This window comes from Bos taurus, chromosome 2 (genome assembly GCF_002263795.3).
Source record: "Bos taurus isolate L1 Dominette 01449 registration number 42190680 breed Hereford chromosome 2, ARS-UCD2.0, whole genome shotgun sequence".
Lineage (NCBI taxonomy): Eukaryota > Metazoa > Chordata > Mammalia > Artiodactyla > Bovidae > Bos > Bos taurus.
In genome coordinates, this window is record NC_037329.1 from 53245751 (window position 1) to 53266620 (window position 20870).

At 36.7% G+C, this 20870-nt stretch overlaps 1 protein-coding gene across 2 annotated transcripts in view; it reads right to left on the reverse strand.

The window, feature by feature from the left end:
• Nucleotides 1-20870, reverse strand: part of ARHGAP15 (Rho GTPase activating protein 15) — a 698504-nt gene that overhangs the window by 281897 nt on the left and 395737 nt on the right. For both annotated transcript variants that reach the window (XM_024977977.2, NM_001105003.2), the window contains 1 exon segment: nucleotides 8240-8362. In XM_024977977.2, the coding sequence (XP_024833745.1) occupies nucleotides 8240-8362 (123 nt within the window).

The following is a 20870-nucleotide window of genomic DNA, read 5'->3' on the forward strand; positions in this document are numbered from 1 at the left end:
AAATAATATTACCTGCAAACATATGAAATATAGTAGTTTATAGCAGGAAATTACAGATAATATCATTTTGTAGTACTAAAAATCAAGTATAGGTAAGTCACCATCTCAAATAATATATTCTAATGAATGCTGTGTGAAAAGTTCTCCTTCCATAAGAAAATAAGTTCTTGAGCCACAGGGAAACCAAGTCATTACTCTGGCTCATTCTTTCCCCCCTTACCTCATTTGCTCGCATTTCTGGACCTCATTTCTCTCTTGTTGCTCTGAAGTTATTTTGCTTTTAATATCTCATAATATCAGGATCATTTCCTCTCTGGATAACAGGCTTTTAAAAGACATGGGCTTAACCTGCTAGCCAGGTGCACTTTTTCCTCAACATTTGCCATCTTTCATGGTGACCTGTATTTTATTATTGAACAAAAGCTAGCTATGTGGTACTCTATTATGAACACATTTGCTCCCAAGAGCCTTTAAATAACAGAAACTGCCTGGGAACTATAAATGCAGAGGAACCAGGAAGCTTATAGGCCAAGATAAAGCAGCTTAAGGTTGGCTATTAATTTTGGCTAATATTAAATCATGACACAGCTCACACGTAAGGATCACAGTTCAATTATGAACCATAAAGAAGTTTAAAGAAAAGAAGATTTACAAGATATTTTTAAGCACATTAATGCATATTGTGGAAGTTGTGAGAGTATTTCAGGCCCAAGCAATGATAGACCCATGCCCCAGTATATAAATTCAAATATAATTATTCTCAGACTAACACTGATAATGTGGCAAGTTGGAGCATATCTCTACTCAAAGGTATATTGCAGTGTTGCTCATATATATTTTGCTTAAATTAACAATGTGACAGGTAGGTTACTTTGTCATACATTAGCTCTAACAAATTACTTTAAAAATACTGTCCTCTTAACTCAATGATTTTGCTATTCATAAACATGACTGCTGAAACTTTAGGGCTAATAACTTGTATCAGCAACTTGGATGGCAAAGCTTTCTTTACTCTTTAGTAGAACATATATTTTACAAAAGTACTGTGATGTCAAAGATATTATTTTCTCATATGCCAGAAACTTAAACAATTGTCTGTTTGGATAATTATTAAACATTTTAGCAATTGGATGACACCATGTTAGTGGGTGTAGATAGAAAAGAAAATGAGCTCATGCCCATTTTTGTATAAAGAGTACCATAATAAAAATTACCCAAAATGGTAAATATGAGCCAATTGCAAATGATTTTTACACTTTCCTTGAAGAAATGAATTACTGCTTCCTTTCCTTGATACTTGTCTGGATTAATTTCTCAAACATTAAAAGAATACTTGAGAGAGTGTTTTCCTAGGGTCATCTTGGTCATGATTTCCTCTATAAACATAAGTAAGAAAAGAAAGAAGGGGGGAAAAAGGAAAGAAAGATGAAATCAAGGAAGGAAAGATAGAAGGAAGGAAGGAAGGAAACAAGGGAGCTGCTGAATGTTTAAGATAAGTTGGGCACTATGGGAGATTCTTTCATTTACATTTAAAATAAATAAACTTAAATATAATTTCATTTGAATTTTATGATGTAAATTTTATAAACCCAAAAGTTGATAACCAAATATTAAATTTATAACTGATAAATGAGAGAATTTACCTTTAACTTAGTCACATTCTAAAGCTGTTATGCTTTCAAATAAACTCAATTCTCTTAATTATAAAAGAGAGTTGAAAATTTTCTCTCACTATAAAAAATTGTACACAGATTTATTCAGTTTAGCAAAAGTATATAAGGCATACACTACCCTATGGAGATATTTGATATTTCAAGCAGGTTTGATAGTTCCTATAGATCACCCTAGAGCAAAAACATACCACTGACAAGCTAGCTCTACCCATGTATGCAGAATTACAGCTCATTTTTGTGGAGCCTCATTTTGTAACAAGAACGAAGAGCAATGGCCAACCAGACATGGGGGTGAAGTTACTAATGTGATGGAAAGAGAATCAGACAAATATATGAGTAAAAGGAATGCAGATGACATTGATGATTCAAAGAAGAGAAAATCTTAAAATTAAAAGTCCAAAACAACAGCAAATTGTAATTTATACAAGTTGATAAGTTAGAAAAAAAATATAATCTATTTTCTATTTTCTCTCTTATTCAATGAATTAACGTTTACTGAGTGTTAAGTATCATCCTCACTATTAGGAATGGGAGCAGCATGGTCAAACAAAACTTGTCCTCATATAATGCGAGAGAGTGAGGTATGTAAAAAGGAACCGAGAATAAGAAGGATGTCTAGAAAACTGAAAATATAATTGTTGAAGCAAAAATTATGATGAAACTGAGAATTCTTTCAGAACATGAGAAAAACCAATTCTGATGATCTAATACTCACATCCTAAAGATCACAGAGAGGGCAACAGAAAACTGATGGGAGAAAATTATTAACATAATAAGAAAGAGAAAAAATTCCAGAGCCAAAGATTCACAATTCTTCAAGTTGAGTGCCAAGCAAAATAAAATTTAAAAATTCTGCCAACTGTATACATTATCTTGACTATAGAATCTCAAAGACTCCCCCCATCAAAAAAAAAAAAAAAAACAGACAAAAGAAATCAACGATTCTGAAAGAAAAAAGAATTCAAAGGAACAAGAGTAAGAATGGAAACTGCAACTCTATATTCTAGAGGCAATGGGATTTTATGCACAACAAAACTATTGATTAAGTGTATGGACATACTGAAGATATTTTTAGACAGTCAAGGTCTCATGTTTTCTAAATGAGTTACTGAAGGCTGTTACATAATAAGAGAAGAAATTAAAGCAAGAAAGAAAAGGCATGGGATTCAGAAGACAGTGAATACAGCTCAGAAGATCAATGAAAGGAAATCACAGAGTAATAAACGTGAAGCACAGAAAGCAACCAACACAAATGGAGTAAGATTATGGAAGGATTTTAGAAGAGATATGCAGCTGATACCACTCTAATGGAAAAAAGTGAAAAGGAACTAAGGAGTCTCTTGGTGAGGGGGAAAGAGGAGAGTGAAAAGCTGGCTTAAAATTCAACGTAAAACAAAAAAAAGAAACCTAAGATCATGGCCATAACTTCATGGCAAATATAATGGGAAAAAGTGAAAGCAGTGAAAGATTTTACTTTCTTGGGCTCCAAAATCACTGCAGATAGTGACTGCAGCCATGAGATTAAAAGATACTTGCTTCTTGGAAGGAAAGCTATGACAAACCTAGACAGCATATTAAAAAGCAGAGGCATCACTTTGCTGACAAAGGTCCATATAGTCAAAGTTCTGGTTTTTCCAGTAGTCATGTATGGATGGATGTGAGAGTTGGACCAAAAAGAAGGCTGAGCAACTGATGATTTGGAATGCTGATGCTGGAGAAACCTCTGGAGAGTCCCTTGGACTGCAAGAAGATCAAACTAGTCAATCCTAAAGGAAATCAACCCTGAATATTTGCTAGACTAATGCTGCAGCTGAATTTCCAACACTTTGACCACCTAATACAAAGAGCCAACTCCTTGAAAAAGATCCGGATGCTGGGAAAGATAGAAGGCAAAAGGAGAAGAGGGCAGGAGAGGATGAGATGGTTAGATAGCGTCACCGACTCAATGGACATAAATTTGAGCAAGCTCCAGGAGATAGTGAAGGACAGGGGAGCCTGGCATACTGCAGTTTATGGGGTCACAAACAGTTGGACACTACTTAGCAACTAAATAACAACAACCAAAGTGAAACCTGGAAAGCAACCAAAAATACAAATGGAGTAGGATGATGGAAGGGTTTTAGAAGATATTCTGGGGTAAAACCTAGGGAGTCACAGACTAAGGTACATAAAATGTTTAGTAGAGAGGACTAAATCCTTTGAGGATGTAAAACTCAGAAAGCAATGAAAAAGAAAACTTTGGGAGATAAACATCTGTACAAGAAATTCACAATCCCAAAATGTATCAAGCTAAACAATAGCACAATTATAAGCAAATGATGAAGCATAAGCTTTAAAAATAATAACATTATAATTTGTGCAGCCAATAAAGCCTGGTATCAGACCTATGGATAAATTAATCCAATCTGGCACACTACTTGGTGAAAAATTTTGTAATATCTACATGATTACATGACTGATCACTTCTTTCACATTTAGATTTGAAATATATGGGATGAGGGTAGAATTCTTGATTGCGGCTGTGAAACAACTTTTCATGATGTAGAAGTAAAGACTTAACAGCAAAAGTAGAGGAGATGAAAGGGGAAAAGGACACCTTGCTTGTCATCTTGTCAGTGGAGGCATTAAGTCTCAATTGTCTATGGTCAACAGAACAATAAACAGAGGTTTAAGTATGTTGGATATTTCAGATGAAGCCAATAGTAACAGTAAGGCCAATTGTATTTGAGTATTTGGGAGAGAAAAAGACAGGTAGATGAAGTCCAGTTTAATTGTCAGATTCACTGTAAAATAAACCTGAAGTAATGTCTGAAATTTATAAAGAAAGATATTGAAACATTAAAGATAAGAAAGATATTAACAAAAATCTATACCCCAAATAATAATAACTAAGATAGAGAGGCAGCCTTGAGAACTACAAATAGAAACCCCCCCAAATGGTCCCTATAAGGAAGAAAATGAGCACGAGGCAGGAAAACACTGCTTTCATCATAAATCCTGGAGGTGTACTATTTAATCCTTATACTGGCTGTTTCCCTTATAACAAACATTAAAAAACAGAAGTATTACCACATTGCTCTCAATTTCTACTAATGTCATCCAGTATGGTTTTTTCTATACAAAGATGAAAGAAACCACTTTCAAAATACACAATAGTCTTTATCATTTTGACATAAGGAAATGTTAGTTGCTCCTAAAAATCCAACCAATTATTATCTTTTCTAAAAATTGCATTGCCTGTGTTTTATGTTCTTGGATGTCAATGCTGCTATTTGAAAGATTACATAAGGTAGTTTGGCTGATGCTAATGAGCAATTACTTCAGTTCCAAAAGCAAGGAGAGGACATGTACAAACATACCTACCACCCTAAAGTGTACCCTATTCCCTATAATTTACATATTACATTGATTGGAGTTTTGTTTTCCGTGAGTGGCTCAATGTAATAAACTCATACATTTAAAAAGCTCTTGCCATTCCCTTGGCAAATGTGAAAGCACTTGGAGAAATTGAAGGCTTTTCAGAAGCTACTACTGTAGTGGCACAATGATTGTGACACCCACCTGAGCTATTACTATTTCTTTTCATTGGGTGATAATTCAGAATTTTCTGCTGGCCCCTTTTTGGCATCATAAGGTACCCTTTTCATTAGTCATATTAAAGAAATTAGAAAATGCAGCCCCATTAAAAGGCTACTTCCCTATCTAAAATCTAGCCAATGAAATCACATATTGGCCGGGTCTTCATGAGTCCAAAAATCAAGTTTTAAAGAAAGGGTTTGTGCCTGAGTTTATACTGTGCGATATTGTGACAGTTTTCTTTTCACCTAAAGTGCTTTGTGAATATTGTTCTGCTGGGCATTGAAAGTCAATAAAACACAGCCTTTCCTGCCCCACAGTGGGGGCTCAATAAACGCTGGTTGAATTCAAAGCTTAGGCCTCTCAATCTGTTGGGAATGTTGCATAAAAGCGTAAACACTTTGAAAAGTGGCTGTGGCCTTGCCAAACCCCTCCTAGGTATCAGGAAGCACGCTTGTAAGACCCAAACTACCATGTACAGCTTTCCTGAACCTCAGTAATGGAGGTCTTTACTCAACATATGCAAAAGAATATATTAAATATATATTATTTGAATATATATTTAATATAATTTGGGAAAACACACTCCAGGACACATTTAAAGGCATTATCCCTTTTTTCTAAATAATTCTTCTCTAGAAAGAGTTAAGTCATTTTACTTGGAGAAATTAACCATTTCAGTGTTAATCATTGATTTATTTTGTGTGATTTTTCACAGCCAATCAAAAACATTGTTTTCATTTTTTCGCCTAAGTCTTTGCCTTAAATATGCTAAGAAAACGGACTTAACATACTAAATTTGACTGGGTCGATATCTTTAAAAATTGGTTTAATGCTTTCTATTCAGTTAAAAAAAAAAGTCTCAGAAGCCTTACAAAAAATTCACAGTTAAAACTGAAACAAGCCCAAGAAGTGAGTGCATTTGCATAACTTGATCTGTATTTGGAAGAAAATTCCACTGAAGACAACAATGGAAGCTTATCAAATTGGAATTTCACATAGATTTTCCATAGCCTTACTAATGAATTCTGACTCATTGGTCAACTATGGTGAAAATGCAGTGGAGCTTTAAGATAGGAAATGTACCATCGGAGTGTGTTCAGTGGTTCCATTACATCAGTATGAAAACTGCATTAGGCATCCAGTTTCTCTGCTGTTTTCTGAGACCAATTCTAGAGCACTATGGTTTTTAATTCTTCAGCATTTTGATTGGGGCCAGACCATGCCACTGAATTAAAGCCCGTTTTATTTTGCTACAGTCATGAAAAATTTGGAGTTTGTCAGACTGTAATTGTTTGGGCTGCTTATCTGGGTTTATATTTTGTCATGATAGCAGGTAACATGCTACTGATTTTTTTCTAAGAAAATGATAATCCATGGGATAAATTCTAAGGTAGAACTGGAGGTACTGCAATATGATGATGTGAAGTTGAATCTGTAGAAGACCAAATGCTGTCCACTGCAAAGGACATTTCAGAGAGTAAAAGTCTGAGCTTAAGACTGATTTAAAGCAGGTGCTAGTTCTACTTCCAAATGCTTATGTTAAAGAATTTTCCACTCTATTAGTGATAGGTATGTTCATGCTTCACAAAATTTAACCTTTCACAATTGGTTCAAAATGCTAGATGATTTTTGTGATATGTTCACCTATTTTAAAAAGAGACTGAAGTTAATAGGTCAGATGGCTATTGTAAACTACTGAAATAATTCTCATCCCAAGTAGTGCTGAAAATACTATCTGCTTTGCCCTGTTCCTGAGAAATATTTGTATCATAAATCACTTTTTGACTTCTATAAGGATGTCTTTCCACTTCATTCTCAAAGTTTATTTTAGTACTTTATTTTAGGCTATTTTCAAATTCTTTCTTGTATTTAATTTTCAAAATGTGTCCATTGGTTAGAAAATCTGAAAACCAGGGAGAATAATGGACTTGATTAATATATTTTTTTCTTAGGAAAAAAATTTGCCTCTGTGATCTATAAGGTGATTTCCAGTCATAAAAATCTACATCACTGGTTTTGTCTGTCCATCCATCCTTTCATCTATCTGGTAACAACAAGAGTAATGAATGATAATAATATTAGTGATAGCAGAGGACATTTTTTGAATACTTATATTCCAGAAGCACTGTTAAATACTTTAAATGGATTATCTCATTTGTTTAAGAGTCTTCTCCGTGATGGGTATAAGTATCCCCAGTTAAAAGAAGAGGCTCTGAGATAACATCTCTGAGGCTCAGAGATAACAGCTTGCTCAACATCAATATTAGTGAGTGGTAGACTAGAAGTCTGAGTCCCAATTACAGTATCATGCCAGAGTGTTCTTCTATTCTGGTGTTGGAATGGTGGAAGATATTTTATATACTTTACACATATTTGCAAAATATCTGCTTATTTCAATTTAGATTGAGTTCTGGGTCCTCCAGTTTTCAAACCTGTAAGTTTTCACGACACTAGTTTATCTTAGACTTTCTTCCTAGCCCTACTTCAGACTATGACTAGGTGATCAGATAACTTATTATACAATTCAACACGTTTACCTGTGGTGGATTCATTTTGATATTTGGCAAAACTAATACAATTATGTAAAGTTTAAAAATAAAATAAAATTTAAAAAAAAAGGAAAAAAAAAAAGACTCAATTGAGAATGAGAAGGGATGCTGTTAGTAAATATTCTGGAGCAATAGGTACATCGAAGATTATTCCAGCATGTGGGGTCATTCTAATGGACTACTGGGGTGTTTCTTCTTGGCTCCCAGATCCTCTGAGGGCAAAACCTGGTATTTTTTCAATGATCTTATGATACAACCTTTATTTTCTCAGGATTAGTTTTCTGGAGAGCTATTTTTCCTTCTGTCATAGAGCAGAACATTTAATAAGCAACCTAAGAAGAATAAAATCTCCTAAAACTCCTTTATAGCCAACTAACTACTGACAGAGAGGCACATTCATTTATCACTGTTACAGTAAAAGTATAAAATATTCTATACCTTTAATAAGTCCTTTTTCTTGCAGAGTTTTCAGGGAAGGTCTTCGGGTAATAAACTTCTTTAATCTGCTTTTAACTCGGTTTTTGTCGCTTGTATCAGAAGCACTATGATGCAGTCTGAACACTGGAGATTAAAAAAAAAAGTCAGAGGCTTTCAGTAAATTTTTCCTTTATGATTATTACTTTATGCAAATATGAATAGAAAACTGCTAGTTATGGGATGACTACTTGAATTCATAGCTCAGGCCCTTCTGTTTAGACAGGGCACAGGAGTAAAAATTTGCCCATGTAAAAATATTAGCTCTGTTGCTACATGATCATGTAATGAACATGTGGTTAGGTCCATATTTTCACAATTTATTTTCACATTAACTTCCTCATAGTTAACATGATAACTTATTTGGATAGCTCCACCTGTGTATGTGTGTGTGTTTAGTCAGTCGTGTCCAACTCTTTGCAACCCTGTGGACTGTAGCCCACCAGGCTCCTCTGTCCCTGGGATTCTCCAGGCAAGAATACTGGAGTGGGTTGCCATTTCCTCCCCCAGGGGATGTTCCTGATCCGGGGACTGAACCTGCATCTCCTATGTTTCCTGTGATGCAGGTAGATTCCTTAATGCTGAGCCACCGGGGGAAGCCCTCTACCAAACTGTATCTGTACACAAAATTATAGAAAAGTTCATCTAACTTGCAGAGAAAAAAGCTCTTGTTAATTTCAATTAAAAGCAATGACAAACCTAGAGAGCATATTAAAAAGCACAGGCATTACTTTGCTGACAAAGATCCGTCTAGTCAAAGTTATGGTTTTCCCAATAGTCATGTATGGATGTGAGAGTTGGACTATAAAGTAAGCTGAGCACTGAAGAATCGATGCTTTTGAATTGTGGTGTTGGAGAAGACTCTTGAGAGTCCTTTGGACTGCAAGGAGATCAAACCAATCAATCTTAAAGGAAATCAATCCTGAATTCATTGGAAGGACTGATGCTAAAGCTGAAATTCCAATATTTTGGCCACCTGATGTGAAGAACTGACTCATTGGAAAAGACCCTGATGCTGGGAAAGATTGACGGCAGGAGGAGAAGGGGACAATAGAGGATGAGATGGTTGGATGGCATCACCGACTCAATGGACATGAGTTTGAGTCAACTCCAGGAGTTGGTGATGGACAGGGAAGCCTGCTGTGCTGCAGTCCATGGGGTCGCAGAGTCAGACATGACTGAGTGACTGAATGAACTGAATTGAACAGTAGGAAATTTAGGCATTTTCAAAGGTCCTGCATACCTAATGATTTTTTCAAGCTTCTTTATCAAGTTAAGAAAGCAGATATTTTTAAGATTTCAGATTCCCCTGGCCATCCAGTAGCTAAGACTCTGAGCTCCCAATGCCGGGGTCCAGAGTTTGATCCCTGGTCAGGAAACCGGATGCAGTTAAGAGTTCGAATGCTGCAACTAAAGGACTTTTCATGCCACAATGAAGGTCAAAGGTCCCTTGTGCCCCACTAAGATCTGGCACAGCTAAGTTAATTCATCAATTTTTTAAAAAGAATGCAGATACATCTTTCTCTTCTTATTTGTGTGAAATTACCACTAGGTGAAATTCTGTAACTCATATTGACTCAAACTTTTGCCGTGTCTTCATCAGTCCCCCATCTCAGTTTTACTAGCCTCACTGTTATCATGAAAGTTAGGTGTGTATCTATTAATGATTCATTTACTAAACACATGTTTGCTGAATGCCTACTGATTATCATATCCTATGCTAAAGGATATGGATTCAATGATGAACATAACATTTAAGGTCTGTACCTTCATTAGCACGGAGCCTAAACACTTTCAAGTTATCTTATTATTAATGACATTATTAACAGGGGTTCCCTTGTGGCTCAGCTGGTAAAGAATCTGCCTGCAGTGTGGGAGACCTGGGTTTGATCCCTGGGTTGGGAAGATCACCTAGAGAAGGGAAAGGCTACCCACTCCAGCAGTCTGGCCTGGAAAATTCCATGGACTGTATAGTCCACGGGGTGGCAAAGAGTCAGACACAACTGAGCAACTTTCACTTTCACTATTAATAATGATTCTTATCATTAATCGTTGTGCTGGAGAAGACTCTTGAGAGCCCCTTGGACTGCAAGGAGGTCAAACAAGTCAATCCTAAAGGACATCAACCCTGAATATTCATTGGGAAGACTGTTGCTGAAGTTGAAGCTCCAATACTTTGACCATCTGGTGGGAGTAGCCAATTCATTGGAAAAGACTCTGATGCTGGGAAAGATCAAAGACAAAAGGAGAAGGGGGCAGCAGAGGATGAGATGGTTAATAGCATCATGAATTCAATGGACATGGATTTGAGCAAACACCAGGAGACAGTGGAGGACAGAGGAGCTGGGCATGCTGCAGTTCATGGGGCCACAAAGAGTCAGACACGACTTAGCAACTGAACAACAGCAACAAAACAACAAAATCATTCATAATTGGTAAAATGATAGGAATGAATTGTCTCTATGCCATGAGATACTCATCTTAACAGGGCCCTTCGTTGTCCTCACCTAATTACCGATTTCATGTGAAGATTTGGGACACCTCAGTAGGAAAATGGAGGTCTTTTCCTGTCAAATCACATTTCAGAATAAGCTGATCATTCAATATTAGAGCTTCCCAGGTGGCTCAGTGGTAACGAATCCACTTGCCAATGAAGGAGATGCAAGAGACACAAGTTTAATCCCTGGGTCAGGAAAATTCCCTGGAGTAGGAAATGGCAGCCCACTTCAGTATTCTTGCCTGGAGAATTCCATGGACGGAGGAGCCTGGCAAGCGATAGTCCATGGTGTCACAAATAGTCAGACATAACTTAGTGACTAAGCATGCAGGCACATACACAATCATTCAAATGGGTTAATAAGACTATATCTAAAATGTATTGAGACCTTACTATATGCTTGAAACTCTCCTAAGCATATAATGTGATTTAACCTAATTCTACTACAGTGTAAGGAGGGATTTCATGTACTTTTATAAACACTGTTCACTAATGTGTCCCTAATACTGCAACATTGTTCATCACATAGTAAAGGTTTAATCAATATTTTCTGAATCAAATCACAAAATGATCTTTTGAAGTATTGGAAAGAGGAGCCTGGCACGCTGCAGTCCATGGTGCCAGAGTCGGACATGAATTTAGAGAGTGAACAACAAACAAAACTAATTCTACTCATTTTAAATGATGAAGAAGCTAAATTAAAGAGGTTAAGTAACTTGTTCAAAGTCAAGTTGGGATATGGGATCAGTCTAATAAGATCTTTATCTGGTATTCTAATATATTGGAGTATTTTATTTTGGGGGGCTCCAAAATCACTGCAGATGGTGACTGCAGCCATGAAATTAAAAGACACTTACTCCTTGGAAGGAAAGGTATGACCAACCTAGACAGCACATTAAAAAGCAGAGACATTACTTTGTCAACAAAGGCCTGTCTAGTCAAAACTATGGTTTTTCTAGTAGCCATGTATGGATGTGAGAGTTGGACTATAAAGAAAGCTGAGCACTGAAAAATTGATGCTTTTCAACCGTGGTGTTGGAGAAGACTCTTGAAAGTCCCTTGGACTGCAAGAAGATCAAACCAGTCAATCCTAAAGGAAATCAGTCCTGAATATTCATTGGAAGGACTGATGCTAAAGCTGAAACTCCAGTACTTTGACCACCTGATGTGAAGAGCTGACTCATTGGAAAAGACCCTGATGCTGGGAAAGATTGAAGGCAGGAGGAGAAGGGGACGATAGAGGATGAGATGTTTGGATGGCATCACCGACTCAATGGACATGAGTTTGAATCTACTCCGGGAGTTGGTCATGGACAGGGAAGCCTGGTGTGCTGTAGTCCATGGGGTTGCAAAGAGTTGGACACAACTGAGTGACTGAACTGAACTAACAGTGAAAAATGGAAGGTGAAGGAAAACGAAAGTATCAGGAGCTCACTTAGTCTTTTAAAATAGAATGGTTTTAATCAATTAAAAAATTTTATGTTGCTATTGGGTGCAAAACAGTTTACTAAGTGATAACTGTAGGGGAGCTACACTTGAGCCATTCTATCCCCTCCTGAGGAACTCAGAATAAAAAGAGAGAGATTTAGGAGGGAACTGGAGCTGGGAGAAAATAAATTGCTTGAATTAAAGGATTTGAAGTCAAATTTTCCTAGTGGGATCTCAAAGGAACCCATGAAAGTGCCTGAGGGAGAGTGTCTGCTTTAAAGAGTCTGCCAGGCCTAGTGTGAGAAGCTTTCTTGTAACTGGTCAAATAAGGACATTTTTGCAACCTCCTTCCTTTAGCTTTGACCACAAGGTAGTTACAAACTTTTGTTAGCAAAATGGGGAGTTAGGGTGAAATGCAAGGCTAAGGAAAAGAGAGGAAGACATCTTGTCCTCCTCCTAGCTAAGTATAGAGTGGAGCTTTAATTTTAAATTAAGTGAAAAATTTAAATTATCACATGGGATTATACACTATTAAATACTAAGTTAAGACAGTACTTGCCACTTAAAAGATCATAATATCTTCTATTACCTCAAAGGAAGGTTCTCAGCTTTGGCACTATTGGTATATGAGGTCAGACAATTCCTTTTTTCAGGGGGCTGTCTGTGCAGAGTAAGGGTGTGGAGAAGCCTCCTTGGTCTCTACCCACAATATGCTAGTAGCATCCTCTCCTAAACTGTGGCAATCAAAAATGTCTCTAGACATTTTCCAATGTCTCCTGCGGGGAGAGGGAGGAGACATATTCCCTGTTGAGAATCATTCCCAACTGAAGGGAAATTTTTCATTGATTGGTGGTGGAAGGGCTACTCATGGACTGACAAAATGTAAAGGAACTGTGAAAAGTGAAAAAAGTCTTATTTTAATAATAAATCTCTCTATAAGCAGCATATATTATCTATATGGACTTCCCTGGTGGCTCAGACAGTAAAGAATCCACCTGCTAATTCAGGAGACCTGAGTTTGATCCCTGAGTCAGGAAGATTCCCCGGAGAAGGGAATGGCAACCCACTCGAATATTCTTGCCTGAAAAACGCTATAGACGGAGCTTGGTGGCCCACAGTCCATGGGGTCACAAAAAGTTGTGTCCAACTCTTTGTGTCACACACAAGAGCGAATAACAGTTTATTACATATACACATATACTTAACATATATATCTGATGTCTCATCTATTACATTTTGTGTGTGTATGTGTATCTTAACTTGAAATGGCCTGAGGAGCGGTGCTTTAGAGCTGCACTGTCCAATTCAGTAGTCACTAGTCACTCTGGGCTATTGACTACTTACAATGCTGCTTTTGCCATAGGTTGAAATAATAATGTTTGGGTATTTTTGTTAAACTATATTATTAAAACTTATTTCTTGTTTCTTAAAAAAATGTGGCTATGAGAAGATTTTAAATTAGGCTCAAATATTCCTGGACAGTGCTGCTAGATGCTTAAAAAAATATACAAACTGGCCACATGCATGCATGGTAGTGCTGAATTTAACTGCTGTGGATAAAAATGCATATGGTCTCTACAGTAATAATACAGTATGGTGAGGAGTATGAAGTACAAGAGACTAAGGGATCTTAGTGGAGGAATTGACCTCAGGTCATTCTGGAGAAATACCAAGAGCCATTAGAACCCATGCTAGCCATAACTGCTCTTATAGGATCGTGAATATCAGGTATTAACTGACTCAAAATTTTATGACTGGATGAGTCATTTTGAGCATCTTAATATGCTGTGCTTACATTCTAGCCTATCAACTTTCATTTGGGTCTGGTCATGTATAATCTGCTCCAACTGACAGTTGTTAACAAAGGCCCAAGGGCCTCGGTTCTAGTAGTGGGGGCTAAATGAACGAGTATCCTTCAGGAGAAACCTACCTCAGTAATTTGGGTCTCAAAGTCTGCTTTTGAAATGATATGGAACAAACAATCTAAATTTTCACAGGTTACCAAAGGTATTATTTTCTATTTCTAGTCTCATGTCAAAATCCCGTCATTTTCCATGACAGGCTGCCAGGAAATTCAGAGCCAATGATGGTATTTTTTTCTGCCATTTAGGGACTAGTAAAAATGATATGATTAAAAAGTACTTTGCAAATTAAAACACATATACACATGAAAGTAATTATATAGTAAGTTATATATTTTTGGAAACAGGTACTCTGGTGATAGTACTCTTAATTAGATGTGTATATATGTGCATATATACATACATATATATATATATTGTTTTCAATACCACCATCTGGCTCCACATGTGTGAAATGTGTGTAAGGTACACTGTTTTTACAAGAAAAATGCAAGTATACTTTAAGATGCTTTAGCTTGTTTCCTTCTCATACATTCTGAGAAACTAGCAGTCTTGGATATGATTACACAGTTTTTAACACAGCCAAACTACCCAAAGTTGCCTCTAATGATGACTTTCCTGGAGACAGACTAGAGCGTCAACTTCCATTTCCTGATGCCATAAATAATCGTCCTTAGATGACAAGTCAAATTGCCAGGCCTCTGCCATCATTCATTCTGCTCATTTTGTTCTAAGAAGAGTTATGCAAAAGTTAAAGTCAATAGATGACTATAATATATGGCATAGTTTTTAATTAACCAAATAACTTTAAAGCACTGTAAATACAAACCAAAAATGTAAAAAAAGCACACGGTTACAAAGCAAAGTCCATCACTGGCCCCCTGTAAACAGCAGAAAAAGTCTTTGAATATTGCGGTTTACAAATCTGATTTTAACAGCCAAACTTATAAAACAGTTTACGCTTTTCTGTTGTCAAGGGAGAAAAACTTGCCAAATTGTTCATTTTAAGTAAATACAACATAACCAATTAAGGAAAGCAAAATTTAAACACATGCCTATGGTAATCAGGACATAGTTTGCTTCTGATTTCACTACTGATTTTAACAGAACAGAGTTCCTTCCACTTTCCCACAGCACCCAAGTGACCCCACACATACTTTTAGAAACTTGTAATCACACAGTACAAATAAAAGGACACTTTACTGGAAAATACACAGTGTGGTACAATAATCCATCATTTATGAAAAATAGAATTCAGCCTTTTCCTTTTCCTCAGAGATTCAACTACTTTTTGAGGGTGAAACGTATTGTAATTTAAAGATTTATGTTAAGCCAATGAGCAGTTTTTTTCCGTTCCCATTTAAAATTTTTATTCAAAAACTGAAAAATAAACCAAAAAGATATAGATTTAAATTCCAAAGAATTTAATCTGATTTACAGAGGAATCACTCTTAATTCCACATATTTTCAACTCTGAGAAAAGTTAAGTTGAATTGGATTAACTTTCCAGGTATTTTAGAATTTACTTTTATTTTTTTATTTCCTTTGTGCTTCCTGTCTCTCTCGTTTTTTTTCCCCCACCAATGTGTGATCTTTTTTTTCAAGCCCAAACAAACAGAATATTTTTCAAAGCCTAAGAATTCTGAATAACAATATGCAATTTAAGTCTCCACACTCATAGACCTAAGGCATTAGTTTTAAGCACCTTTCTTAACCAGTGGAGAGATTTAATTGCTGTTAAAGCTGCTCACACTAGAGAATAGTTAGGATCCTGAGTTTTTCAAGATGATTTCCAATAAATATCATTACATATGATATCAATGCATGGCATTATCCCAACACAAGTTTTATACCTGACGCAGCCATTATGGTGTTAAAACTACCTCTCAAGGTAGGAATGCTTACTATAAAGAATGCTTTTTGTACTATAATGGATGCCTTTTGTATATTTATTTTCCAACTTTAGTAATGGGAGGAGGAAGCAATGCAATTTGAATGATGAACATCCACTACCATGCTATTAAGTGATGGGAACCACACACAAAAAAAAACCTCTCAAATCTTCCAGAATCCAACAATTTGGATAATATGATCCAGAACTGTGCATTTGCCAGAATTTGTCTTGTTGTGGATCTTATTTTGAAATATCCCGTTTTCCTGCCAAACTCCTGTTCTCGCGGTATTCCCATGTTACACTTACATGTTGTTAATATATTTTTTTTTCAATTTGGAAATGCTGGGAGAGCTAACATTTCAGAAATATTGCTAAAGGAAAGTAGAGTTACTACCCTTCAGAAATGCTGTTTCAAACAATTTTCTAGGGTATTTGTTGTTACTTTTTTGGTGGGGGTTTACATAAGGAGCAACATAGGTGTAGATAGATAGCTGTATTAGCTGCTAGGAGTTCCCAACACATGGAGAGTCTAGTGGGATGTTCAGAGCAAAGCTGGAAGGAGTCACTTAGTACAATCATCTTATCACACTGCAGGGTTCCGAGAGGGAAATCCAGAAAAAAATGAAAAAATCAGGTTATATCAGACTTTTCACCCCCAAAGATTTCCAAACACTTCTCAAACCATCACGTGGATCACAAAACAAAACGCTGATTTTTCTCCTTTCCTATTTTCCATATGATCTTGTATTTGGAATTTCCCTGTTGTAACTCTTTCTAACTTACTAAAACAAGAGCACCTTACCCAAAATTGGGAAACAAAATTCACTAAATTTCTTGTCTGCCTCCTGCCTGATTCCTTTCCAGGGCACACCCTCTTATCCTAATTCATTAGGCTGTAATAAATACTGCTTGCTCTCTCCACAGTGTGGTTTTACAGCTCAAAACACTTTGCACATATCTCCCTGTGTCAGAGTGGGCAGAAAGGGTAAGTTTGGGCTTAATGTACTGTTGGTCATTTAATATATTGTTTTCTTCACAAGCTCAGTGTAAACAAAAGTCATAATTTCAACCACTTGAGAAACTAAGTTATTGAAACTTCAAGTGACTTACTTGAAACACAAATCAGGATTAAATCTGGAAATAATTGGAAGAGGGAATACACGGCATTCTAACAGCAGTGCTGTGTTTTAACCACTTAATTCCCATTTAGATGTTATAGAAAAACAAAATAATCAGTTGGAAACAGAAGGGTATGATAACATTCTCTCTTTGATGATTCATATTTATGCTATCCACTCATGAGAATTCATACAATATAAATGTTTACTTTTTCGCTAAATTATCTAGTTTAAGTAGACAGATCTAACCACTTTTTTATGTTTTCAGTGTCAATAAACAGCAGGCAGTTTACTGTCATAGCCCTGTCATTTGGCCATATGGAAATACCATTATTTTTCTACTAATTATAATAAATTCTTCATAGTACTTTCATGTATAGGCTTAACATTTTTATTTTGCTGATCATATATCTTAGGTGTATCTAGTTTATAATGCATTGCTGTAGGGTGAGTCAGGGTGTTATATTTAAACTATTTTTATAGCATTTAGCATAGCTCTGAGTTACTTAAACAATAACTTTCAGGGTGGTTGTGATGATGATGGCAACTTCAAAACTGTACTGCAAACACTGAGCAATTTCATCACAAATATAATATTCTTTCAACTGTAAGTCTGTCTAGTTTATTTCTATAAGTGAGAGTTGCAAAAGATTTTCCATCAAAAGGTTGTGGAAATACTACAAATAAAAAAGGAAAGAAGAAAGAGAAAATATACCTAAATAAATAAACCTATGGTGTGTATAGAGATACATAATGACAGTTTTTTTCTGAAACAGAATCAGATACAGTATAAAATCTAAAGATTCAGATCATCAAATATCTTCTATTGATGAGAAATTTTATCTTGGCTTCTTATTGCTTGATATAGTGTTGATAAAACTTTGTCACTTGAAAACTATTTCAAAACTTTGATAAATTTGCCTATAAAGTTTGGGATTGCAGAGCTGCCTTAGCTCAGCAGCTGATTTTGACAGCAAAATTACTAAAAAAGAAAGGAAAAAATAGCATGGAGCATTAATCTAGACAAAGGGCACCATGAAGTAGAAACATGTTTTCCATGTTTTCTATATATTAAATACAGGAATGGGCTAGTGATATAAAATAGGCCACAGTCAAATCAAATGGGAAGAGCCTCATAGGTCAATGTGCACATCAGTCCACAAAAAGAGAACAAAATAAAAAAACCAAAGCAATATAATTGTACGCATGGCAATTCCCCCCATAGAGGTAGCAGTATGACCAAATTCTAGGAAATTACCACTTAGATTTCTATGGAAAAAAAAGTAAAGTTGAAAAAGGAAATAATATTCATATTTAAGAGTACTGGATAATGTCCACACTGGTTTTACATACTGACTCACGCTTAGCAGTATTTGCATTGGGTAGTGGTGGTGGTGTTCATTTGCTAAACCATGTCCAGCTCTTTTGCAATGCCATGGACTGTAGCCCACTAGGTTCCTCCATCCATGGGATTTCCCAGGCAAGAATACTGGAGCGTGTTGCCCTTTCCTTCTCCAAGGGATCTTCCTGACCCAAAGAGCAAACCCACATCTCCTGCATTGGTGGATTCTTTACCACTGGGCCACCAGGAAAGCCCATTTGCATTGAATGAGTGGCAATAAAATCTTCCCTCCTTAAGACATAAATAGAGATTGCTATCACTATGTATATTGTGTCCATGTATGTACTTGTACTTTGTGAAAAATGTGTGTAAAGATACTGTATTCTCAGCAGGTGTAGAGGGGAGAAATATATGACAACTCTGAAGATTTTTCTTTCATCTCTAAACTCTTGGTCCTCTGTGTGATCAAGAATATGCAATACTGTATCCCTAATTTTTAAAACATAAAATTTGAACCAGGGCAGAAAAATATATAGTACAGGCATTGGTAGTTTGAGAAATGTCTTAAGTCAAAGCAGTCAATATTTAAGAGGAAGTGGTGGAATAAAGTGTTTATTTAGATTGTGAGAAATGTTAAATAAATAAACATATATTTAACTTTTCTCACAATTTAAATATTATATATACAATTACATATTATAATCCATATAGTATTGATTCTTTTAAAGCAATCTCAGTTTCCACTTTGACAAGCCAATCTGATCATCCCAAAGTCACATGGATTACTGTTTTTAGAGTGTTACTAGTGTGACAAGGAAAGAATATTCTATTTCATTTAGTCCTTATAATCATTCAATGTGGTAGGTTCTCTTACTGCTCTTGACTCTGCTGCTTAGTGATCTGAGGTTCAGAGAGGTTATGCCAAGTAAGCAACAGTGGCTAACCTGGAAATCAAATATGAGCTGTCTGATTTCCGGCCCTTGGCAATGCCTCACCCGCCACGCAGCCTGCCTCTCTGTCTGGCAATGCTGTCAAAGTTCTAAGGACACAGAGAGGTGGCAGTAGCCTCCCACTGTAATCAGTTGCTTTCAACTTAAGGTCTTAAATCATATGCTTCAGGTGAACTCTGACAAAATTACTCCAGGTTGCTCAGATGGTTAAGAATCTGACTGCAATGCAGGAGACCCAGGTTTGATCTCTGGGTCAGGAAGATCCTCTGGCAAAGGGAGTGACAATCCACTCTAGCATTCTTGCCTGCAGAATTCCATAGACAAAGGAACCCGGCAGTCTACAGTCCATGGCGTCGCAAAGAGTTGGACATGACTGAGGGAATTTGACACATGTGTCACTCTAGACCTAAAAGGGAAGATGAGTTGCTTTAGGTGAGTTTAGTGAATCACAGGACAGCATCAGCATTGATACGTGACTACTCTGTACTGCCAGTCAGAACAACTGAAGATGGCTTTTGGGCTGCAGAGAGCACGATCACCATAAACACAAATTGAACTCTTCAGCTACTGGGAAGAAGGTGAATACAAGAACCACTCACTGTGCTCCAGGTGCTGAATGCATTAAGATAAGAATGAATATAGGAATAGAGATACAGAGTACAGACTGGGGCTTCCTTTTAAGCAAAAATGCTTTAGTGACCTAATCATCTCTCTCAGTTTCTTAGTTCTTGTTCTTGATTACTGTCATCACACTATATTTTTTTTCAAAACAGATGGTGTAAGATTACTGGGAGAAATATCAATAACCTCAGATATGCAGATGACACCGCCCTTATGGCAGAAAGTGAAGAGGAACTCAAAAGCCTCTTGATGAAAGTGAAAGTGGAGAGTGAAAAAGTTGGCTTAAAGCTCAACAGAAAACGAAGATCATGGCATCTGGTCCCATCACTTCATGGGAAATAGATGGGGAAACAGTGGAAACAGTGTCAGACTTTATTTTTGTGGGCTCCAAAATCACTACAGATGGTGACTGCAGCCATGAAATTAAAAGACGCTTACTCCTTGGAAGCAAAGTTATGACCAACCTAGATAGCATATTCAAAAGCAGAGACATTACTTTGCCAACAAAGATCCGTCTAGTCAAGGTTATGGTTTTTCCAGTGGTCATGTATGGATGTGAGAGTTGGACTGTCAAGAAAGCTGAGCGCCAAAGAATTGATGCTTTTGAACTGTGGTGTTGGAGAAGAGTCTTGAGAGTCCCTTGGACTGTAAGGAGATCAGCCCTGGGATTTCTTTGGAAGGAATGATGCTAAAGCTGAAACTCCAGTACTTTGGCCACCTCATGTGAAGAGTTAACTCATTGGAAAAGACTCTGATGCTGGGAGGGATTGGGGGCAGGAGGAGAAGGGGATGACAGAAGATGAGATGGCTGGATGGCATCACTGACTCGATGGACGTGAGTCTGAGTGAACTCCGGGAGTTGGTGATGGACCGGGAGGCCTGG